At 37.2% G+C, this 26,487-nt stretch overlaps 1 protein-coding gene across 1 annotated transcript in view; it reads left to right on the top strand.

The window, feature by feature from the left end:
- Nucleotides 1-26,487, top strand: part of AFAP1L2 (actin filament associated protein 1 like 2) — a 92,039-nt gene that overhangs the window by 52,355 nt on the left and 13,197 nt on the right. The window contains exons 3-9 of the mRNA XM_087964518.1: nt 37-114; nt 2,109-2,197; nt 12,931-13,021; nt 18,803-19,005; nt 19,614-19,793; nt 21,061-21,150; nt 22,858-22,921. Coding sequence (XP_087820644.1) covers nt 37-114; nt 2,109-2,197; nt 12,931-13,021; nt 18,803-19,005; nt 19,614-19,793; nt 21,061-21,150; nt 22,858-22,921 — 795 coding nt within the window. The remainder of the gene's footprint in view (nt 1-36; nt 115-2,108; nt 2,198-12,930; nt 13,022-18,802; nt 19,006-19,613; nt 19,794-21,060; nt 21,151-22,857; nt 22,922-26,487) is intronic.

The following is a 26,487-nucleotide window of genomic DNA, read 5'->3' on the forward strand; positions in this document are numbered from 1 at the left end:
TGCAAAGCAGTACTTTATAGTATTTTTACACTGCAGGTGGTGATGAAGAATACATTTATATGAACAGAGTGACCATAAGTAAACTACATGGGGAACCAGAGAAAGCCAACAAAGGTAGGTATCAAATGCTACTATCATTCAAATGTATCTATAGGGCACCAAGCTTAAAAATAAACTATTCTAGAAATACAAGTATTACCTCTCATGTTGGGAGATGGTGGAGATATACTGTGTTGAAGTCATCAGATTTGTGCTCCTTGATATATTTTCTATCTTATTTGGCTTAATACACTGGGCTAATGGATAATATGAATTGTTGAAAACCTATTATGCTCTTCTACCCAGCATCTCTGAATAGCACTTTTCAATTGTACATACCAAAGCACAGGGAAATGCTACATCTGTAGTATGCTCTATTCTGTGGCATTAGGATAGATAATAACTGCTTGTGACCTCTAGGTGGAGGGATATTTTGCCTTCAGAAGCTTTTTGTATACACAGATTCTCTTTTTGTGAATATTAAAAAGCTCCATACCGTACATAGATATTAAATAGCACGAGTACTAAAAGCTCCCTATGTAGGATGATTCTTTAAATTAGTACATATATCCATCTCTAACAAAGAGTTGGTTTGATAAGCTCTTACTACTTAATCTGTTTTGGTTTCTGCAGCTGCCTTGCTTGGGTTGAGCCTATAACTGATTCTATTTTGGGATTTATAGATGGAAAAATGTATCCCCTGGTATTTGTCTCTAAGTTGTATAGAAACAGAAAATCTGAGAAGACGTGGGAAGAACAGCAGATGTATGATTTGTTTGGCTAATAACATTACTATACTATGCACAGTTTGTTTTGCTGCTTCCCTTCTTATGCCAGAAAACTATTAAAAGTTTCAGATGCAGAGCTGTTATTGTGGCTCCTCAGGCTCAGTCCCAAAAGAACTGTGGTTCTAACTTTATTTTTAAATTGTACAAGAATGTAACAAAGTTCATGCCAGATTCTTTCCAGTGTCTTGGTAACCACTGCTTACCATTTGGGTAGCTATCAGAGCATCCAACTTTAGAATACTCTTGTTTTCAGTGAAAGTTTTGCTTAGTATATTTATAGGGATGCCTGAAGTGATTTCAAATATAACCTTTTTGTACATAAAGATACTTTCCAAGTATCGAAATCATGTTCCTCTCTCTTATGTCACCATACCAGAAAATGACAGATCTGATTCTGTCAGTCTTTTGCAATATATTATCCTCCTCATATTTTGGATAATGTCCCTCATGGTTTTTAGATAGCCTTGAGCATATTGATAGGAAAACTTTAGGGGACTTATAGGAGATAAATTATAATAGACTAAGAATTGTTGCAGGTAGAAAGGCTGCACCAGAAAGGTTATCGGTAGGGAAAATATAATTTGCTTTCTCTGTTCCAGGAATAAGCAATTTGGTGGTATTCTCTATGTTTTGGATGGAAGATCATTGTGATTGTGTTATACTACTTACATCTGATGTTTTAATCTGGTTACTGTATAATCATAATGTAATACACTTTTCAGGGATTTTAAACAGGTGTTATATTCATTTCTTTCCATACATTGTCAAATCCCAAAGAATGAAATAGTTTGTTTTGTACTACATTACATTTGCAAATTGGCTGAAAATCAGGTTGGTAGAATTTACTCTCTTACCACAATTAACTTTTTCTCAGTCGGGTTTTTCTTCTTTGGACTGAAAAGACTGAATAACCTGGTAATTTAAACCATCCTTAGCAATAGTAAGGAAAAGATGAATACTTACAAATTTTGATTTAGGCATCAACTGGGTCTTAAGTAGACTGATTATAAGGCATCATTGACTTTGTAGTTTTAATGTTAACTGAAGAATTACTACACCAGTAATTCTGCAACCACCAAAAGTGTATGTCTTGAGCTATATTATTTTTTCACCACATTTTGGGAGTGAAATCAATTGCCATTTTGGTGGTCTAGACTAAGTAGGCTAATTAATCATATTTTTCTTTCAAAACAAAAGTGGAATATCTGAGATTATAGCGGAGTATAATTTTTTGTAATTACCATTTATTTATTGTGATTTCTCTTTGCATTATGATATTAGGTTACCAAGATTCCTTGACTAATGGAGAAATGGAGCAGTATTTGTATCCTCCACAGAAAAGTTTGCCAGATCTTCCACCTTCAAAAATAGTAAGTCCCTGATATATTATATAAAAATATCGTACGGATACATACTGTGTTAGAATTTGAAGATCTTCTAACCTGCAAGATATATAAATCCATAGAAGTTTGTAAAGTACCCACAAATAATACAAGAAAAAAATAATACAAGAAAAAAGAGAAATCTATATGGGGATATTATTTATTTTTGCTTGAACTGAATTTTCATCTTCATTCTAAATCAGGGGTCTTCCAACTTGACAGCTTTAAGACTTGTGGACTTCAACTCCCAGAATTCCTCTTCCAGTCATATTAACTCAGGAATCTTGGGAGTTGAAGTTCACAAGTCTTAAACTTGCCAAGTTTGAAGACCCTTGTTCTAAATGTTAAGCAACTAGCTAACAAACTTATTTTCATCAATTTCACAGATAGCCCTACCTGAATATTTCCTAGAAATTCTTTTTGCTGTTGTTGCCCTGCTGTCTTGATAATTGTCTGCTGACTCTATATAGCAGCTATTTTTTGTTGACTTAATGATTATACAGAATATTACAGCAGCTCTAAATCCTATTGTGTTATCATTTGTTTAATCTTGGCTTCATTTGGAAAGATTTGTCTTTTAAGAGACTGCTCGGCAAATCAGTTCCTTCTCATTTTGAGTCCTGTGAAATGAGGTTGCATTCTAGAATAACAGAGTTGGAAGGGACCTTGGAAGTCTTCTAGTCCAACCTCTTGCTTAGGCAGGAAACCCTATACCATTTCAGACAAATGGTTGTCCAATCTCTTCTTAAAAACTTATTGAGGTCATGGACAGAAGCTCAGGAATCTCATGCATGATGTACTTTGTGCATTAAAAAAGAGAAAATGTGCAAGAAAATATACGTACAGCATGGACCTAGTGTGGGAGGAAGTTAAAACCTGTGGGTGGTCTGCTGAGGAAATAGCTGCAGTAAACTGCAGTCAAAGGGTGATGAGACAGATTATTTCTGTGAAATCCTGCTGCAAGGATTTGGAGTGAGTGATCCCATCAAGGTAGCTGGGGGAAAGGAAGCCTGAAAAAAACAGAGACTTTAAGATGTACAGCTTAATTGTCCAAGAAGTGTTTTAGTCAATTCAGCTAGATAGTAATAACTGACTGCTTTTTGGCGGGTTGGATAGAATGAGAAGCTGTTTGTAGAGACAGCAACTCCCAAATACGCAATCCATTCTTTTATTTCTATTTTTTATTTTATTTGGTTTGTCAATTGCTTACAAGATAATAGGTATAAGTAAAAACATAGTTATGAATACATGGACACATATAAGGGAAAAAAAAGAAAAGAAACAATAGGACAGGGATGGTAGGCACGTTGGTGCGCTTATGCACGCCCCCTACAGACCTCTTAGGAAAGGGGTGAGGTCAATAGTAGACAGTCTAAGGTTAAAGTTTTTGGGCTTTGGGGACCACAGAGTCAGATAGAGTATTCCAGACATTGACCACTCTGTTGCTGAAGTCATATTTCCTGCAATCAAGTTTGGTGCGGTTTACCTTTAGTTTGTATCTATTGTGTGCTCTTGTATTGTTATGGTTGAAGCTGAAGTATTCATTGACAGGTAGGACATTGCAATGTATGATTTTATATACTATACTTAGATCGGACTGAAGGCGGCGTAGTTCTAGGTTTTCTAGGTCTAGAATTTCAAGTCTGGTGGCATAAGATATTCTGCAACGAGTAGAGGAGTGGAGAACTCTTCTTGTGAAATATTTCTGGACTTTCTCAACTGTGTTAATATCAGATATGTAATGTGGGTTCCAGACTGATGAACTGTATTTGAGTATTGGCCTAGCAAATGTTTTGTATGCTCTAGTTATTAGTGTAATATTACCAGAGAAAAAGCTACATAGGATTAGGTTAACAACTCTTAATGCCTTTTTGTCTATGTAGTTACAGTGGGCTCTAGCACTTAAATCATTAGAAATGAGTACTGCAAGATCCTTGACAGAATTTGGATCATCAACAAGGTCTTGACTATTCAGCCTGTATTTTATTTTCTGATTTTTTTTCACCAATATGTAAGACAGAGTATTTATTTGTTGAGATTTGAAGTTGCCATTTGTTTGACCATTCTGATACATAGTGAAGGTCTTTTTGAAGGGTAGCAGTATTGTCTGTGGTGTTGAATAGCTTTACATCATCAGCGAAGAGAACGCAGTTGCTCTTAATAAGATCACAGAGGTCATTTATGTAGAGTATGAAGAGAGTTGGTCCTAAAACACTTCCTTGGGGCACACCACTGTTGACAGGTACAGAATTTGATAGGATGCTCCCAATTTTGACCATTTGTTGTCTGTTTGACAGGAATGCTTCTATCCAGTTATACAGGTATCCAGAGGTACCATAAGATTTTAGTTTTAGGAGTAGTTTGTCGTGTACCACTGAATCAAAGGCTTTACAAAAGTCTATGTAGATTGTGTCTATTGCTTTGCCCTGATCGAGTTGTGTCGTCCATATGTGTTTGCAGTGTAAGAGTTGCAGATTACAGGATAGGTTTTCTTTTAAACCAAATTGTTTATTAGAGAGTAGGTTGTTTGTCTCTAAGTGGAGGATAATGGATTGGTTAATAATTGATTCCATGACTTTACAGGTGATGCAGCATAAAGATTGGTCTGTAATTTTCAACTAGGCTGGGGTCTCCCTTTTTGAAGATGGGGATGACCGTAGCTTGTGACCATAGTTTTGGCAAGGAGCTGGTCCTGAAATTTTTTTCAAAGATTATGCTTAGAGATTCAGCTATGACAGTGGATAGCTTTTTTAAGAAGTAGGCACATATTCCGTCTGGTCCAATAGATAGAGATGGTTTTAGATTGCGTAGTGCTTTTTCAACATTGTCTTCTGTAAAATCGATATGTATTAGATTTTCCCCATACTATTCTGTAATTTTAAAAATTACAGTAGATACTCAAATGTACTGTATATTTAAAAGCTTCTTTCTCAATACAATTTCTTTGAAATTCTGTGCTTTAACACAGGTGGATCTGGATTGGACGCACAGCTATATTTTTATATCTATGATATGTAAATGCTAATGGTGACTTAACAACTAATTGACATTTTCACTCAAGCTACAGGTAGATAACCTCTTCTCTTCCTCCTTTTCTAAATGTGTTGCTGAAATGCAGCACCAGCATGCTGGAAATTCTAGTTCAGTAACCTTTAGCATGTCAGACATTGCCTAGCACTGGTCTAGAAGATCAGATCTAGGATCTGGAGATTCAAAGTGGAATGCATGAGGATTAAATAATTCAAGCTATCCTGTTTAAAGACTGGTGTGTATGTGTGTGTGTGTGCATGCGCGCATGCAACATTAAATAAGGTAGACAACTTTTCTGAGTTTTGGTAAACACATGCTAGTTGTGTTATACCACAATAGCTACAGCTAGGTTGGCCTATATAAATACTAGCACTTGTTTGGTGGGAAATATTGCCCCTCTCTTGATTTGTAGAAGAGCAAATAAAGAAAGGTCTTTCGCTAGCTGTCAGGTTGAGATCATTTCACTTAATTCTTAATTCACTTATTATTTCTAAATTTATTAGGTACTCTACAGCAGGGGTCTCTGACCTTGGCAACTTTAAGACTTGTGGACTTCAAAGAAGTCCACAAATCTTAAAGTTGCCAAGGTCGGAAACCCTTGCTCTACAGCAAAAGCTGCAAGGGCAGTATACAATAAATGTATGGATTAAAAATTATCATAAAAATAGTATAAAACAAGAATGAACTAAACAGTTGCTAAAGGAGCAGAGACTAAAACTGGCATTGATTTAGATAGAAGAACCTGACAAACAATCAAAAGATCACCACATGATACTTGACATTGAAAAGTCTATAAAGTTGTTGCCAAGTTGTTTGTTTAGGAAAGAAATTCTACCCTTTTAGGGTTGTTGTTGGGGAGAATCTTAGATTATGAAATCCACTTTTGCTTCTCCTTTATGCCCTTTCTTATCAAGCTTAGTTTTAGCGAAGATTTTCTTAAGATTGTATCTGGTCAACCACAAAAGATGTCGCTAAGTATTCTGGGAATGACTTATGCTTCTTGTATCTAATTGAGAGGATAAAAGCTTGAAGTGAATCCTGTACATGGTTCTTGATTGTTAGGAGCAACTCTGACCATTCCTGTTAACTTCAGAATGGAAATCCCAGGAGCTAAGATTGGATCTGTTTCAAAACAATTCATCAGTGAAGATTTCAAAGCAAGCTCTGGATGTTCATAAATAATCAGAAGAGAATTTGCAAACCTCTTGGTCATTATCAAGACTTTGTTGTGATTGTTTTAAAGAACATCAGCATGAATACTGACACAAAAGCATCATTTTTAGAATTGGTTCTGAGGCCCTGTACAGGTTTTTTTTTCCACAATGGAAAAATGAGAGAGTTGTTAAGCTTAACTTTGAAAAATAAAGTTCAAACAACCCCTACCCTGTTATAAATTGCTTTATGCATCTTTCATTAATTTCTTTATACTTGTCTTATTTCTTTAACATTAGGTCATAGGCATTTGTAGATTGTATGTCACGTATACATTTGGAAGATCCCTTGAGAGTGTTTTCTGTATACTAATTTAGCTTACTTCCTGCAAATCTGTCTAGAATTTTTTGAGACACATATGTGGTGGCTAGGTCTTTGCAGAAATAACTAAATTATTAACCATTCATTTCCAACCAGGCTATATACTCAATATGAGGTACCTTAACCTCAAGTTTTGCTTGACTTCAGCTAATGGTAAAGGTGGATTATAGTGGCACCTACAAGTTTGGAAGGTTCATTATAAAGTTAATCAAATGTGTTTCTTTGACATCTTGTGCAGAGACTTAAGAGGGAAGGGAAGGGAGACCATGATCCAAACAATATTAAAGTTTACAAAGGACACAAACAAAATGAATTAGCAGTTATAGTTGTATTTTTTTACTCTAATTTAGAGGAGAATCAAAAGAGCTGATTGCTTCTTATTCAAATCAGTAAAAAGGACTCTAGCAGAAATATTTGCCTAGGGACTAATGCTATCTGCATTTGAAGTTTGTAACTATGTAGATTATCTACAGAATACGCCAAACGGATAGGAGCAATCTATCTGGTGCAGCAGTTCCAGTAATTCCCGAGATTCACCAATATCTGATAATTTAGTTTATCTGAGAAATATTCATCCTTTGCTAGCCTGGCTAAATATATGTGTCATGTAAGCAAGAAGCTGTTGGTTGAATGCAAAGTTGTTATAATCACTGATCAGGTGAAGTGATAAGATTAGCAGAGGTTTTTATGAGGTTTTCATAATAAACATCAAGATCAGAAAGAGATAACTGTTTAATAGCCATAGAAACAACTGGATTGCTTCTTTGTGTCTGAAAATAAAGAGCTTTTTCTTGAACAAAATAAATTTTGGTAAAAAGGTGAATGAGATTGAAAGAATAATCTGCCATGGGTTTTTTTCTTGCAGAAGAAAATCAAGTAATTCTGTCGCTATTGCAGACCAAATGGGAGTCATCTTACTCCCAAATGAATGTTGATTCATATTGATTGCAACACTCTTTACTGGGAAAGATAGTAAAGAAAAACATTCATATTGATAGTCAAATTTCTATAAAATTGTACAATCTTTCAAGCCACCATAGGGCTCCTCAGCGGTAGATGGAAGTTAAAGCAGTGAAATGGAAATGATGTGGTTCATTTTGATAAGACACAAGAATGAGTGACAAAGTTCTCTTCTGCACAAGGAGCAATTTTCTGATGCTGAACAGAATTTCTTATGACAGCATATCCAGGCTATGCAAAGCTGATTTATAAGTAGGGCATCCCTGTTGTTTAGACTTCTTTCAAAAAATACTTATTCCAGTATATTCAGATTCTTTTCTGCTGAGTTGAATTTAGAACATCAAATCCAGTTGCTTGCTCAGTGCAATATTCTAAGTTGCAGCCTCTCCCATGCTATTCTCTAGCCCAGGGGTGGGCAAACTACGGCCCGCTGGACTCATCCGGCCCGTTGGTCATTTTAATACGGCCCGCCTCTGAAAAAAATATTCCCCTCTGAAAAAAAATTGGGGCCGGCCAAAGAGACCCACCGCCGCCAAAAAATTGCACACACAACACGGAGCTGGGCAGCTGCTTCCTGCTAGCGGGGCCAAGGCCACCGCCCGGGAACGCCCACTGCTTTCCCAAGCCAGGGCTGGGCAGTGGCGTATTGCCCTGCACCGCGTGGCCCCGCCTGGCAGCGTGCTTCTCAGCTGGTCTCCTCCTCCTCAGCCATACAGAACAAACAGGCAGAGAAGGAGGAGACCAGCCGGCTGGTTGGGGGAAGCTTTCTGTGCCGAAAGAGGCAGCTACTAATCTCCGGCTTTGCTCTGCTTCTCCAATGGTCCGGCACCACCTGTTCTTCTTGTGCTATGCGAAGAGGCGGCTAATGATCTCCGGCTCCGCTCTGCTTCTCCAACATCCGGCGCCACCCTGTTCTGTGTCAGGCCAGCAAGTCCGAGCAGCCGGCGCACAGAACAGGGCAGCGCCGGATGTTGGAGAAGCAGAGTGGAGCCAGAGATCATTAGCCACCTCTTTCGCAGCACAAGAAGCCTCCCCAACTGGCCAGGTGCTCTCCTCCTTCTCTGCCTCCTTCTCTGCCTCTCCCTCTTGCTCCTCACAGTTGCCCTGAGCTGGTGCGGTTCTTTACTTGGGCAGCCAGACACCCGCAGCAGCGCCCGCAGCAGCAACAGGCAGTTCTGCCCGGGCTCTGCTCAGGTGTCCGGCTGGTGCTGTCAGGAGTTGCTACCGCCGGTGCAGCTCGCGCTCCAGTCCCGCGTTGCCTTGGGAAGGGAAAGGCAAAACCAGGAGCCGCTGAGCCTGAACCTCCGGTGCCGCTGCTGCTGTTGCAAAGCACCGCCGCGGCTCTTCCTTTTGCCTTTCCCTTCCCGAGGCAACGTGGGACTGGAGCCGCGTGAGCCGTGCCGGCAGTAGCAACTCCTGACTCAGGGGGCCTCCGAGGGGGGGAAGGAGGAGAAGAAGGGGGGAAGGGGGCGATTCCCAAAAAATCTTGTGCTGACCCGGCCCGTCTGTCAAATTGTAAAAGTGAATGCGGCCCCCCGAGCCAAAAAGTTTGCCCACCCCTGTCTAGCCCCTGTTTCAACATCCCATGACGTCCACAACCTTTGTAGCTAATTGGTCTTGCTGTTAGGAAGTGTTTTCCCCCTGACATTTGATTGCATTTTTAAAAAAATCAACTTCTTTTCCTTTCAACTGATAAGAAATCAGTAGCATTAAAATGACAACCATGACAGAAAAACACTGAGACTTTGATTTGTGGGAGAATTAAAGAATCAATAATACATTTAGAAAACAAGGCTCAGAAAACTAACAGAAAAAATTTCTCTTGCCTATCCTCTTCCCAAATTTCCCCAGATTTTTTTCTTTTGTACTTTCTCATCTGTAAATGAAAGCAACAATAAGTGAGGACATTTGAGTCAGAAACAAAGGTATTTAAATTAACAGTAATGTTTATTTTTCAATGCCAGATAATTGTTTCATTTTAGAATGGGGCAAAAAACATTAATCTTCCCTTTCTCAGTTGCAGAACTAATCAGAAAATAGTGATATGTTCCTGGCAAAAAGTAATTAATTGAGCTTTGAACTCACTGAAAGATGAAACGATTCTTTCTCCTACCGCCATCTGATTCCCATTGTTATGGAAACAATGCAAAGGAGTCACTTTCTTTTTGGTCCATTTGAAATTTATTTAATAAACAACAAAAAGGTTTGTTTTAAGACTGTAGAGCAAGATAACTATTTTAATCTTTCTGGACTTTGTGATAGTGTCTGGTCCCAATGCCGACTAACAATAAATGTATCTCGCAGTCAGGTTTCCTGCCTATATCCAACTACTGAAAAATAGTTTAATATTTCAATGAGGTTTTTAAGCACTTAAAATATTTAAGTAGGTTTCTAAAAATTGTCCATAACTACTGTAAAAACTGGCATTCTAGAACTGGAAGGGCATGGTGTAAAAATAGATGCATTTCCAACATGGCAGCAAGCAAAAAATTATAGAACTAATCTATATTACTATGGGAAATGGTTCAGTAAACTTGACATCTAGCTTCTTTAATGTATGGTGAGGGGAGAAATCTCAGGTGGGTTTCTCCAACAGTTTCCAGGGAGTTATTCTACATGATGATAACAGAGAGCTTATAGGAGATTTTAGTGCAATCCACTTGATTCTTAAAGAAGTGCTGAACTTCTTGGAGATGTGTAAGAGTGGAGCACTGGAAAGCATTCAAGCAGAAGATCAGATGATAATTGTAAGTGGCCACACACCCGCAATTGTGTCAGCTGAGTGGAGGTATGCACTCACATATTATAACTCAATATAGTTCTAGATAAAAATGTTAGTCTTTCTGGTGTCTTTCTGGTAATTTACAACAAAAGTAATATTCGAATGTGGAATTCGTCCTGTGTGAATGTGGCTTATTTGGAAGATGGGTGAAAGAAGGAACTATTGAAGGAGTAACTGAAACAACTTTCAAAATGTGCCACAAATTGATGGCGTTTGTAAGAAATTAAGTAATTAGGCAAAGTATGGTTCCAGAAAGCTTTTTGAATGAACAGGGAAGCTAATGCAGGGCTCCAGGGAGATCACAACAGATAATAAAATATGCCATTTTAAAAAAAGAAATCAGCCACCATCAGAATGATATCCAGATCTTTCAAACATGATAGCTCAGTTATAATGTCCAAGGAAATTGTATTCCAATGTCTACTAACAGTTTGGTAATTTGCAGGACAGATATTTGACATATTGACTGTGTTACAAGATGAGATATTAGCTAAATCAAGATCACCTTAAGTAATGGAGAATGGCATGAGTTATTTTAAATCCTCCAAAATACCCAATTGGTACACCACAGTTCTTATGGCCAGTTTTTCCAATCAGTGAGAGTTGGACCGCATATAAAGTTAATAAATTATTATTGCATAATTCAGTCAGATATTTAGACTGGGGTTAGCATTTTTGACCACTTACTGAATCTTTCTAAGGACTTGGCATAGGCATATGTTGCTGTTTAATAATATTACAGGTACTATTATCTCAGGTTGTAAGCTGTTCCAGGTAAAGCTGCCTTTTGCAATTGACTGATGGTGATTTTGTCAATGCTGACAAGTAGTGCTTTAGATGTTTTGGAACTATAAGAAAGGTACCTGTTATTACAGATAATATATTTGCTTTCTTTTGCCACAGTCTTTCTACTTCTATTTGTAGGTCTTTGTATTTTGTGTTTTTCTCCAATTCTTTCACTTCTATTTTGCTATTTCCAGGTAATATTATTATTATTGTTGTTGTTGTTATTATTGTTATTGTTATTATTATTATTATTATTATTATTATTATTATTATTATTATTATTATTATTATTATTATTATTATTATTATTAAAAGGTGTTTTCCTGAAAGTTATCTATTTAATTTTCCCTATATAGATTTAATTCTTGTTGAACTATGTAGATTTAATTCTTATTAAGTATGGATTAAATCAGGGGTCTTCAAACTTGACAGCTTTCAGACTTCTGGACTTCAACTCCCAGAATTTCTTCTCCAGTCATGTTAGCTCAGGAATTCTGGAGTTGAAGTCCACAAGTCTTAAACTTGCCAAGTTTGAAGGCCCTTGTATTAAATCAATTAAAGATGAGTTTTCCTTTCCAACAAGTTCAGGTCAGATGTCAGAGAAGAAAGATGATTTTTTTTTTCTGGATAAAGAAGAATCCCAGGGTGAAAAAAAGATGATTAAGATGATAATGTATCAGCCTGCTTATTCTTCAAACTAGGTACATTAAAGATACGAAAGTTAAAACAGAAAAAGTGTGAGTATTATATGTTGGCCAGTGGATTAATTGAATTTGTTACTATCAAATAATTTGGATTTTTTTTTTAAGGTATTGAATTACTTACCTCTGTTTTTGCTGATGTTGACTTTGAAATTATATTTCAACCCTTCTAGTTACTGAGAAAACTGAAATGCACTTATACAGTTATAAAATAAGCATTCAAGGATTCTATACTTAGACTTATGATTACCTTCCTCCAACTACAGGTTTCTATTATTAATAATTTACAAATAAATGTTTAATAAATATTTGGTTTTCATGTTAGATTAATTCTCAATTTGAATATTTTTTATTTCTTAAAACTGATTTACCCTGCATTCTTGATGTTAAATTTTGAAGAAAATTGAGACTTTTCATGATAATTAGCGTTGTGCATCAAAACTCTATAAGCCTTTATTTATATCTTTGTAATCCGTTATTTTGTTGCCATGATGAAAAATAATGGACATAACGAATGTCATTTACTATGTCTTATCTTAAACTGTGATTAAATTCAAGAGTAAGTCACTTTATCACTGCATCTACATCACAGGAAAATGTAATTTGACTTATTTCTGATAAACATAATCAGAACAATTGTTTGAATAATCAAACGTTACATTGATGAGGGTTTTTCAGAAAATTCCATTGACTCATACTCAGGAAAAATATACAAAGTTGTAACTGTAGCATTGTTCTGTAATGCTACAATGCTTGTCTTTTATTCTTGGTTTAATATGAAATTTGTTATAACTGTAAGCTCTGTGAATGGAATAGATCTCGCTTTCATAAGAGAATGTTCCTTTTAATTTTGATGATAGAACATTTAGAACCTGCTTTAAAACTTTTTATCTGCTTATTTCCTATCTTTTTTTATGTATATTGTACAGATTCCAGAATCAAAACTACATTCAGGCCTCAAAAATGAATCTCCAGAAGGGTACTATGAAGAAGCTGAACCTTACAGTGTTTCTATAAACGGTACATAATTGTATATTTCTAGAGTTTTATTATTGTTTTGTTCAGGTGCGAGCTAGAAAGAAAAAAGTTATTCTAAAAACAATCAGTTCAATTGCATGGGGGAAGAAATGCTCAAATATAAAATTGCAAATGTGAGATTTACATCTATGATTGTAACACTACTAAGTAAATTTTGAAAAAGAACATTAAATGACAGAATTGCCTAGACTACATTCAGCTCAATATGATATTGATACCGTTTGACTTAGATTTTCTCCTTGGAATAATAAGTTTTACAGATATCTCTCTGGAAGCGCTAAGACTTTATGTATTCATGCTGCATCTTCCTCCTCTATTTGAAATTCATTGCCTCAGCTCTTCCAACAGGTCTTTGACCTTGGCCTGCCCATTGATTCTAATGATTGTACTGAGGTCTCAGCATCACATGTGAATCACGACAGTCAATATATTCTGTATCTTTTAGAGTGCATATTGAATGCTAGCTATTTAGCCTGAGTCAGCACCATCTGATTTTATTTGTTCTGATCATAACTAAAAAAAAGCTTGTTTTAATATTTTAGAAGGCTGATTCTAATTATCACTATATGTTTTACCCTGTTTCTCCAACAATATGGCCTCCCCCAATAGGAAGTCCCAGCATGTTTTATAGGCATGAAATGAAATTAAGCCCCTCCCCCCAAATTAAGGCCTATATTAAAACATGTGAAATGGGGGGAAATGGTGGGGGGCTTGCCGTTAGGAAGTACTTTTGTTGCACACCGGATATGGTGCTGCCTGCGTTGACCCCGATCTGAAGTGCCCCACCAATGCCGAGGTCAACATCCAAGCTGTCGCCGCCCGCCCGCCCGAAGATGCAATGGGGGGAATTAAGTCACCCCTAAAAGACGGCCTAGCCATTTTTTCAGGGCTCAAAAAAATAAGATCCGGCCTTATTATATGAGAAACATGGTAGATAAATTGTGCTTCCAATTGTTAAAATTATTTAATTCATTGATCAGTAAGAAGTTCAGATGTCTTTTTCTCCTTCTTCATCCTTCATCATGCAAATTTTTATGTTAAGTTTTCGGCTACTGGGACAAGTCCAGTGTTGCAGATTATTGAGAGTAGTATGTGCTATGTTAATTATGGGTTTGGCATATTCAGATTTAAAATCTGAATATTCGTGCCCTGGCTGTCATTTGTTTTGTGAGAATCTTTCACCAGACTCCCCTCAATCTTATTTCCATCCTTAAAACATATCTATGTTAGGAGCATTAATAAAGAAATAGCACCAGGTATTGATTTTTAAAAGCAATTCCTTAATCAGTCATGATCAGTTACAATCATTCAGTGCTTGTAGGCAGAACATTTTTGCTTCGTAAGAAGCAACTCTCCCTTAGCATTCAGAAGCTCAGTTTTGGGGTTTGTTGAATTGCAGCTGGGGAACAGCATGTTGCTCAGAAACTATAAGATCTTTCATATGCTGAATTCAAAAATACCAAAAAAAAAAAGATTTTAGATGAAGAAAGTTAAATGAAAAAAGTAAAAATTTTGTGTGTACAAGTCTAGAAGAAGACAACATGGTATGAAGACAATTAGATTGTCCAATTCATAGCATTCTTTACTGTGAATACAAGGATAAAATGGCCTTTTTTTAGGTCGTATATCCGATTTATTTCTGAAAAACAGAATCAGAACAATTCTCTGAATAATCAAATGTCACATTGATGAGGGTTTTTCAGAAAATTTCTCACTGTGAATACAAAGATAAAATGGCCTTGATTCATCTAGTTACGCCAATCTGTCAAGAATGCTCACCAGATAACAATGAGCCAAGTGCTTTTTAAAGTCCAACCTACCTTGAAGGATTGTTGTATGGGGAAATGCCAGAGGACCAACTGCATATATGGTGCCTTAAACTTCTAAAAGAAGGGCAATATTTAAATCTAGTCAACAAATTCATAAGTATATTTCATGTCTATGGAAAACAAGATAGTACAGTTGCCCTTGAAAAATGCACCTTCGAGACAAGTATATTTTATGTGAACAGTTCAACATTTCCCTGATACATAATACAAGCAACTGATGATGATGATGTTATCCATTCAGTCAAGTATAATTACTGGTAATTCTATAGGTCAGGTCTCTCCACATCTTTCAATCATACACTATTTCTTTGAGTTTTTCTATGCTTTGGCTGGTGTCAACTTTTATGGTATACAATACTGCAGGGGTCCCCAACCGCCGGTCCGCGGACCGGTACCGGGCCATGGAACAAGCCTTACCGGGCCGCTGGTTGCTGGCGCCGCCATCTTTTTTGGTAAAAAAGCAATTTTTCGTCAAAAAGATGGCGGCGCCAGCGCTTGGTGAGCTTTTCCGGTAGAAAGCCATTTCTACCCGAAAAGCTCACCAGAAAGCGCTAGCGCCGCTGATTTGAAAAATCACTTCCGTGACGCCACCGGAAGTGATTTTTCGCCAAAAAGATGGCGCGCCAGCTGACGCCAGAACCGGGTCGCGGGCGCTTCAGCTGACGCCGAACCGGGCCGCGGCCGAAAGGTTGGGGATCCCTGCAATATTGCGTTCTTTGATGGCCTGGTTTCCTTTTACTGCTATATCTTCCAAACAAAATTGCTTTTGCTAGTAAATTCCCCTGTATGGCATGGTGAAAGTAAGTAAGACACAGTTTAGTGATTTTGCCTCCTAGTGATATGACTGGTGTTATGCACTCCAGTACTTGTATGTTAGTCACCTTTGCTGTCCAAGGAATACGCAGCAGCACCACAGCTCAAACGAATTGATTTTCTTCCTGTCTTGCTTTTTTAAGGTTCAGTTCTCACACCCATAGGTAGCTCCAGAAAACACAACAGATTGAACTAACCTACATTTGGTTGCCAGGCTGATGTTCTTGCTTTTCTATATTTGGCTCATGTTCATTATTGCTGTGCAACCCAGGTCAATCTGACTTTTTATTTCTGTGCTATTTGCAGTCCTGGGGGGAGGGGAAATTCCACACATTCTATTTCTTCACCACCATTTTCTATTTTGATGTCCTCCTTCCTTGCAGTGGTCATGAGCTTGCTCTTTTTTGATATTCAGAAAGAGTCCAAAATTCTCACTTTCTTCTTTGACTTTCTTGACCAGATGTTTCAGGTCTTCTTTGGTTTCTGTGAGGAGAGTTGTGTTGTCAGCATATCAAAAATAGTTGATGGTTCTTCCACCAGTTTTTATCCCAATTTTTTGATCCTTCATACAACTAATAGATGTGTACCAAGTCTAAATCAGTAGATTTATTCTCAGTGATTAATAAACATTGAATATTCTTTCCTTCTACATAATGAAATGCTACTATGGTACAGTAAAAAAAAACCTAGTGCTTACCTATAGAGAAAAAAAGTCATTTTCTAAATAAAAGATTACATCTATTAGTATACAATATGGTTTAGTCACATTTCTTCATTTTATATCATTTTGCACATCTTCAACTGGGTGTATAGCAACATTTGATTATATCTAAAGAACATATCCAAACAGCTTACTATTCAGGGTGTGCCTATGAAGCTATTGCAAAATAGAAACCTTAACTCAGGGTCCCCAACCACCGTCCGGGACCGGACCGTCCGCATGGAACAAGTCCTACCGGGCGCTAAGTTGGCGCCGCCATTTTTGATGAAAAGTGCTTCCGTGAGCTTTTCCGGCAGAAAGCTCACCGGAAGCACTTTTTCATCAAAAAGATGGCGGCGCCCAGTTGATGCCGGCACCGGGCGCGGCGCCCAGCTGATGCCGGTACCGGCCGCGGCATAAAAAAGGTTGGGGATCACTGCCTTAACTGATCCCATTTAAATCCACAAACTGAATGAGAAAGTTTAGGTCTAATGGTTGAAAGGAAGGTGTATAGAATCCAGCCACCATTGAACAGATGGTAAATTGCTTACTACAACAAAAATACTTTTTCTGGCATGATCTTGGGGTATAATAAATTTACTTGCATTACTGCCTCAGTGTTCTTCTGCTCCAAAAAAAGAACAAAGTTCTATGTTTAACTATGAGACTCAAGAGGACTTCCTGAGAAGAAAATGGCAAACTGAAATGGAGCCAATGTAGCAGAATTAAGAACCAGTGATGATGATGATGATGTTATCTATTCAGTTGAGTTTGACTCTTGGCAATTCTAGTGGCCAGGTCTGTCCACATTTTCCGATCTTGCATTATTTTTTTTTATGTTTTTCTATGCTCTGGCTGGTATCAGCTTTGATGGTGTCCAGCCACCATGTTCTTTGACGGCCTGATTTCCTTTCACTGCTAACACTTCCAAACATAACTGCTTTCTCCAGTGAATTCTCCCACATAGCATGGCCAAAGTAAGTGAGATGCAGTTTTGCCTTCTAATGACATGACTGTTGTGCGCTCTAGTACTTGTTTGTTAGTCATCTTTGCTGTAATATTTTTTCCACATGTGCGTAAGGCTCATGAAATAAATATTATCCCCTCCCCACCAAAATTAAATGCTGGATTCCACATGAAGAAATCAGTGATCAGAGCAAAAGTCAGGGGAAAAAATAGTGACATATAATAAGTTTAAACTGTTCATTGCACTATTTTCAGTGTTAACTAGTCCAAGCAAGTTTGTGAATGTACTTTTGGTATGGTATCTTCGGACTTTCCTTTTCCTTTATTTCCTATTTTTATAATATTCACAGATTTTTAAAAATAGGAAGTCATTATTTTAATGCAATATAAGTTACAACTACAGTTCTTTTGTTACTAGCTATTCTGGCTTAGAGTGATGGATATTGAAATCTTAACACATTTGAAGAGTATCAGTTGTAGTAGAACATAGAATTTATAAAAGTGATATATTATGTAACTTCAAACTGAATAAAATCCATGTGTAATATGCATATTATTCAAACATATCATTGTGATATTTATTTCATACCACTATAGCTTGGTTGGGTTAATTAAACAGGACTGTTGAGTATACAGATACTCAAATTATTTGTATACTGGTTCTATCAAAATGAATGCAAGGGTTGAATGCAAGGTGCATGATTGAAAGAAAAGATTAGGGATAGTTCATAATGAAGAAAATCTACCTATTTTCTGGGGGTCAAAAACAACCTGATAACACACAACAATTATTTCATATGAACGTGATTCATCCCATTCACTTTTCAAATTATATTAGAGTTTGATCTATGATTGCAGCCTACACAGAATAGAATAGAATAGAACAGAATACTTTATTGGCCAAGTGTGATTGGACACACAAGGAATTTGTCTTGGTGTAAATACTCTCAGTATACATAAAAGAAAAGATACATTCATTAAGAATCAAGAATCATAATGTACAACACTTAATGATAGTCATAGGGTACAATCAGCAATCAAATCATACTAGGAAACAGTCAATATAAATCATAAGGATACAAGCAACAAAGTTACAATCCTACAATCACAAGTGGGAATGGATGGGTGATAAGGAGTGATGAGATTAACAGTAATAGTAATACAGACTTTGTAATAGTTGAACAAGTTGGCTATTATTATAAAATTTAAAGATTGGATTGAATAATGATCTTCTGCATGTTGATCAAAGTGGAATGGGGGTAAAGTTGTATATTTTTTTGAACATGTTGTGATGGTTTAAACTTTACAAGTTTTCAAGCCATTTTTCATATTTACTTCTGTTTATCTTTGTTGTACATCTTGAAATGCTTTAGAGCTTACCTAGTGGAGGATAGAAAAATTGAATCCCTTTCTAACCTGGATGTAAATGTAGTGGTCTTTTTCCCTTGGATGCAGATGATGAAGCAGTCAGCAGCTCCTATGAATCCTACGATGAGGAAGAGAGCACTAAAGGCAAGTCAGCCCCTCATCAGTGGCCATCACCTGAAGCATCTATTGAACTTATGAAAGATGCCCGGATCTGTGCTTTTCTCTGGAGAAAGAAATGGTTGGGCCAGTGGGCCAAACAGCTTTGCATGATTAAAGAGAACAGACTGTTGGTAAGTATTTGGTGAGCCAGAAAGTATGTTTAAAATATAAATTCGTCTTGAAGTTTTTCTGGTAAAACTTTAAACACAAAGGATTCAGAAAAGAGAAGTGGCAAATAAAATCCAAAGGGTTTACTTCATGTATGAACTTGCTTCCTTGAGATAAGCAAACAAATACTTTTGGGAAGCCTATAAGTAGGAGGTGAAGGCAACTTTACTTTTAGGATACATAATTTTCAGATATCTTAGACTGAACATTTTTACTAACCCTCTTGACAGTCATTTAGTAGGTTAAGGAACACCATTGCCCTGAGACCAACAGCCTTCTCTCTTTTAACCTTCAGGAGAGAAATTAAGATCAGGCTCTTCCCCCAAGGGTTGCAACAGGGTGAGTTCAGAGTGGGATGAGACTATTGTGAGTGCCATCTGGGAAGTGCAGTTGTTGGGCCAAGTTTTCCTTATTTTCTTTTAGTTTTATCATTTTTTGTTTTATGATTATTTTTTGTGTGATTGGTTCTAAGCCACCCAAGAGTTGGTTTTAAGATGGGCAGCCAAACAAATGTTTTAAATAATTTTAAAGAAAATAATAAATAATCTTACTGTATTATTTTTGTTCCCAGTGCTACAAGACTTCCAAGGATCATAGTCCTCAGCTGGATGTTAATTTGGTGAGCTGCAGTGTCATTCACAAGGAGAAGAATCTGAGAAAGCAGGAGCATAAATTGAAGATCATCCCCATGAATGCAGATGTGATCGTCTTGGGTTTGCAAAGTAAAGACCAAGCAGAACAATGGCTCAGAGTGAGTGGAGCCTTTTTTTTTTTTTTTGGTTTTTGGCAATGTCTGTTACTCCAGGTGTGGGGATTTGTTGAAGCCACAATTGCAAATGCCAATACTGAACTTGGCAGTCAGTATTCTTGTGCTTTATCAGTCAAGTGATTTAAGGCTCCTCCTTAAAAATGCATACAATGCCTTTAGGAAAAGAAAGCGCATATTTATAAAATATACTTGATGAGTTCACTGGAGCCCAGGGGCAAATGTAGGAATTGGAAGAGTAAAAGCTCCTTGTTAAATTAATATATTATTAGAGAATTTTCAATAACATTTTACACTTTATACAGGTAATCCTCAAGTTATGACCACTCACTCAGCAACCATATAAAGTAATGACGGCACCAAATGAATGGTGCTTACAACTGGTACTCTAAGTTACAGGTTTACTTACACATTACTGTGCTTCTAAGCTTTTCAAGGGATAAATGTTCAATGTTATGTGGCCATGCCCTTGCTATTTGATATTTCTGTACTTATTATTTTGATTTTTCTGCATCTGGATCATCTTGATTTTCCATACTGAAGACCTCTGAACTGAGGTTAGCTGTGAAAACACAAGGAAATTCTTAATAATTTATAATCAAGTAAAAATGTCCAAGTACAAAGCAAGTACATGCTGTTTGGTAAATCTTTTAAAAGCACAAGAACACTGCTTGGCAAAGGGCCAAGCCTCTGTTTCTAAATTAAACTAACCACAGCAAAAAAAAATATGTATACACTCATATTGGTATAACATGAGTGTATACATATATTGGTTCCTTTGTCAGCCCAAACTGGGATAACCTTCTATGCCTCTCATGACTGGTTTTAATCTACAGTGGTCAGTATAGCACAGAAACTAAAATCATTTTCTTCTTCTAATAGGTGAAAGAGGAATTGTTTTTAAAAAAATGTTGTTGGCTCACATAGTGTTTTCCATCTTGATATCTCTACTGACAGGCCCAGAGACTGTTGCATAAGAAATAATTCCCAATTAGCGTAGAACAATGGAGGGGATTGCCCAGCACATCCTCTGATTTGGTGTGCTGTTTATACATGTGTCCTAGGCTTCACTCTCAAGCAGAACTTTCTGGAACAGCTCGACTTCCGTATCTCTAACTTCAAAATTGCATTGCTTAAATTGAATTTTGCTACAGTTAAAATTAGCTGAAGTCTTCTAGGTGCAGAAGAAAATAAAATATGTAGCTGGTCATAAGACAAGAAATTGCTTACATCATGCTTTCCCCCCTCCTAGGTAATCCAAGAAACAAGTGGTCTTTATCCCGAGGGGCCCTGTGAAGGAAATCAGTACGTTCCAGACTTCCAGCGGTTCAATAATCCAAAAGTATGTCTTACCTTTTGAAAGGGATGCTTAAAAATTAGCTCTTAAACCTTCTGTTGCATAATATTTTAAAACTACTTGATTATATAAGGGAAGTAATTCCCACCCATCAAAACAGGAAACTCTAGCCTTTTTCGGATGCTGCAGTGAGAACAGCTTCAAGCATCTTTCCATCCCTTCACAACAACACTTCTTTGTATCCATTCATCTTTGTAATAAGTTTGTTTCAAATTGCTTTTAAAGAGAGCTTAAAGATTTAGTTCTGTCCAAATGAAAACATTATATAAAAAAGCATTCTTACACACATTTTTGAACCTCACATACATCCCTACAGAAGCTTAAGGAAAGCATCTGGGATGGGAAACATGGAACAAATTTAGTCAAACATAACCTAGAGGAAAAGGCTATTCTGATGGTAGTAAAGACTTCTTTCCTACTGGTGAGTCAGCCCAGAATTGCCTTATGGAGTTGTTGATGTTGTTTCAGTTGGAGCTACTATGTGCTGAGCTGCAGAAGAGAAGGGAGTGTTCCCAATAACCTGCTGTGATACATTTGCAAAATAGTTTGCTGATTAAATGGCTTATCTCTATTCCTACTTGGATTTGTTCTATGAAAGTGATTGATAGTGTTCAGTTTCCATGGATGAGACTAAACTCATTCGTTTATGGGCCCAATAATTTTTTTAAGGGTGGGAATGTAAGCTCAATGGCTCTGGGAGGCAAATCATTAACTCTACAATCCTAGATAGTGCCAGCCATCAGAAGAGGCTGAAATAGTACCATTAGGTTGTTCCTTTACAGCACGAGTGTCAAACATAACATTTTTTCCGATTTGCAGAACTGGAGTGGGTGTGGCCAATGCATGATGCATCTAGCTCATGGGCCACCAGTTTGACACCCCTGCTTTACATTATGCCACTTAATTCAGCTCTGAAGGATTCTATATGCTTTTAAATATCTACAATAAGCTGCTAGCTCATGTGGAATTTTAGGAAGTGGTCTGATTATTATTTGGGTGATATCTAACTCGCTTTTTTTGGTCAATTGATGCCAAGGAGTTTTTAAAGTTAACTTTCTACATGGCTTGGTGGCCATGAAAATACCTTTTCCTCTTTGTTTAATATGATTAATTCTTCAAAATTCAGAATAAGCTTACATTCAGAATTCTATAATGTGTATGTATCCCGAAAGGAGCTGTATTTTCCTGGATGTAGTGAACATATCCTTTCCCAATATATTTCTTGCCAAATCATTAAAAAAGTATGTTAAATTAAACTGAGAGTAAAAGGACATTTTGTAGAATGTACTGTTATATTTGTTTATATTTTAATATCAGTATTATAATTAAATGAACATGTTTTAAGCCAATCAGCCAATCATTGGGCAATGACTGTTATGAAAGAGGAAGCTTGGTGGAAAAATCAAGTTTTTCCATTCGTGTGCTTAGTATTCCAATCAAGCCATGTTGCTGTTTGCCTGAAGTCAAATAAAAAAGAAACAGCTGTTTATTTAGTGAGGATTTGTAAATCTGATAACATTCCAAGACCAATAGATACATCAATATTTGTGCTTTTTCACTGTACTATCCCTCATTTTCTCACATTGCTCCAAGCACAAAATATAACTTTTCAACAGGTAGACGAGTTCTTCAACCCAATACTTTATAATGTTCTCAATTTTAGTCATAGAAATTGCTTTTTGTTCTTTGCAGGTGGAGCCATCAGAGAGTGGAAGTAACACTGATGGTCACGCGGAGCTGGTGGAAACAAAAGATGGTAACATGACTTTGAATTCAGAAAGTTTCTCCAATCTAGTACCTTTTATAGATGTTGGGAACTGTAATCCCATGACAACTGCAGGGCTCTGGGCAGGAAGCATTTGAATTAGAAGGAGGAAGAGAGAAATTAAAGCATCTGTCTCTGCTGTATATTGAATTTGCAGAGTGCCTGGTTGAAATAGAATTGGACAGAAGAGCTTCTCTGCCAAGTTAAATTGTTATCCACACTAATTGAACTATGTAGTTTCTACCAGGGATAATGAAATAGAGTATCTTGTAGAACATAGAAAACATCCATATATCTGTTTGTCAGTCCAATCTACGACTGTCTGCTTTGACTGGCATTGGTTGTCCAGGTTTCGAGCAAAAAGAGATCCTTTTCATCTCCTCCTGTCTGAATTTTTAATTAAGAATCAACTGTGGGACTTTCTGTGGAAAAAAAATGCTTATGTTCTCCTGCTAAGCTCTGATCCCTTCCCAAAGGATGGAATTTGAAAAAAGAAGGCATTATATGGTGATTCCTTCTCTCAATACAGAGAGAAAATGTTGCCACTCAGAACAATATCATAAAGAAGAGGCAATTTACCTGAAACTAAATTTTATTGAACTTGTTGGAATTGGAAAGGAAGCATGTTTTAGATTTGATTATTACCTGGGTAATTTTTTCTGAACTGAAAGCATTGGAAATAATACCAATAGGCCAGAAACTTGTAGCAGCTTTGTTAAATTGTTGGTCAACTGCAGTAAACCTAACCAGTGAGTTTACATGTCAAGAATATGTATTGAAGTTATGTGTTTTCTTACATGAAACATTGTGTGTATTTATACGAAGAATTAAAGTTTCATCAAAATGGCAATAAAGGATTTAGTGTAAATAGAAACAAAAAAGGACAACCACATTAAGACCCGGTAAACACCCTCTATTTGCAACAGACCTCATCTGAATTTTCAGTCATCCCTTGCAGATTATTGTAAAAACCTGATGGGTTTTGCAAATACATGAAAAAGAATGCTTACAAATGCTTTCCCCAGTTCTGCAGAAAAGAGAATGGTTCAGATGAAAAGAACACAACTTTTAATCACAAGTGTCTTTCTCACCTCCCTCCAACCATAACTATGCTTTACCATTTTTTCACCCTGCCATGTACTCATTAAGTGGCTTTTGTCTCATGCCAGCCCATATCTGAGGCATTTGAAAATTGTCTTCTCTTCCAACGCAGTTTTTGCTGTGGACATGATCTGGCACACTTTACTGATCATTTAGCTGATGATGTGGTTTGGAGCTAGGATCTGCTCAGTTTGCTGCTTTAGGCTCCTGCATGCATATCCCTTATTCTAGTTATTGTGAGTTGATCTCCACAGCCATTTTGGAATGGGTGGCAGAGGCCTGTCTTCTGCAGAGTCATGTTCCCTTGGAAAATTTGATTGGAGTTTCTGAAGAGCTGATCCTAAAAAACGGTCCTAGCATGCTTCTAAACCTGATTTTTAAACAAGATTACAATAATTTTGAAAGAATAAACAGGCTGTCCTGGGAGGCAGACAATTGGTGTATCCTGCCAGTAGGTGCTCTGAAGGTCTTCCACTGCTACAGTAGATAAGGATTTTATCTAGGTGGATTCTTTTTACTGATTATTATCATCATTATTTCTGAGGAACAATAGAACTTCCTCCTGACTAGTGAATGCTTCCAGGACCAGACTTATATAATGGCAGTTCCTTCACCTGTAATTCCACAATTACTTACGTTGCCTTTAGGAAGGGCAATGTCATTGCTTACTTCATTCTGACTCCGGTGATACTAAATACTATGGTAACTGTTTAGTGACACTAAATACCATGGGTAAACAAAATGACAAAATTCAAGAAGTCTACTCTGGTACATAGGTTCAGCTACTTCCTGGTATTGCTAATTCTGAGGTTAGAACTAGTCTTCTGGTCATTCACTGCAAGTACTGCCTTTCTCTTGCAGCACTAGTTATGGTATCAGGTACTCCCACTTCATCCCATATGTCCCTCTGTGCTTTTTATCTATCATTTGCTGGTTTTATTTTTTTGTTTAAATAAGGATTAATAACCTGCTGAACAACTATAAAATATTTCACCCCTGTGCTCCTCCTCTGTGCTCTTATCTTTCAATTTTTCAATCTTTCAGAACCCAGGTATTGACACAGAAATAGCTTGAGAATAATAGCTTGAGAATAGCTAACAGGCAGAAAAGATTGTGGGCAGCAAACTTTCTCTGGAAGGAGCCCCTGCCACTAGTTGCTAATCTTACTGTTCTAAACTTGTCCCATCCTGTCCTAAGGGGATCAGGACAGGTAAGAGAGGATTAAATAACAGATAACAGATAATCAGAGTTGGAAGGGACCTTGTATGTCATCTAGTCCAGCCCCTGCCCAAGCAGGAGACCCTACACCATTTCTGACAAATGGCAGTCCAATCTCTTCTTGAAAGTCTCAAGTGATGGTGCTCCAACAACTTCCGAGGGCAAGCTGTTCCATTGGTTGATTGTTCTCACTGTCAGAAAACAATCTCCCTTTTTCCAGGTTAAATCTCTCCTTGTTCAGTTTCCATCCATTATTCCTTGTCTGGCCTTTGGGTGCTTTAGAAAATAGCTTGACCCCTTCCTCTCTGTAGCAGCCCCTCAAATATTGGAAGACTGTTATCATGTCTTCCCTGGTCCTTCTCTTCACTAGACTAGCCATGCCCAGTTCCTGTAACCATTCTTCATGTGTTTTAGTCTCCAGTCCCCTAACCATCCTGGATGCTCTTTTCTGTACTTTTTCTAGAGTCTCAACACCTTTATACTGTGATGACCAAAAGTGGACGCAGTATTCTAGGTGTGGTCTTACGGGGGCTTTATAGAGTGGTATTAGTATGCCCACCCCAGCTCCGCAAGGGCAAAAACAACCCCAATACATCCCGATGCAGCCCATGATGTGATTGGGTTTGACACCCCTGTTGTAGCAGAATAAATATCAGCAATAGAGGCAGCACAGTTTATACTAGAATAGTTTTCTGCCAGCTGAAGGGATGTTGGATGATGCCTTTATACAACTTGAGGGAGAGTCTAGGCAGACATGAATCAGCTAGATCTGCTTAGCCCCATCAAAATCAAATTTTATAGAAATAGTGGTTCAGAAATTACTTAAAAGATACAATCCCAGCAGAAAATTACAAGCATGTGTCAACAATCATATTAGCATATTTTAATAGGTTACGAAGGACAATCTACACATTTGGTGTACAGTGCTGTTGCTTATGTTCTATCCAACCTACCTTACAAGTGACAGCAGGAAAGGAATGGTATGAAAAACAAGCTTTGTTTTGTTCCAAGCTGATTTAAAATAGGAGGCATTTTTTTCCAACAACACAAGTATACTTTTCATATCTCCCTTTTTGAATACTTGCATCTACAAGTACATATTTCATAGTTATCAAGATAATATCACTCAATTGAGAACAGCTAAATATCTTCAGGCACATAAATAGTTTATAATTTCTGTAACCCTTTGCATCCCTTCAAGTATCTCCAAGAAGGAATCAGTGTCTGGTTCATTATGG

The sequence above is a fragment of the Notechis scutatus genome, chromosome 4, assembly GCF_049901735.1.
Source record: "Notechis scutatus isolate UNSWTSFEM ecotype Mainland chromosome 4, rNotScu1.2, whole genome shotgun sequence".
In the NCBI taxonomy this organism is placed as follows: Eukaryota; Metazoa; Chordata; class Lepidosauria; order Squamata; family Elapidae; genus Notechis; species Notechis scutatus.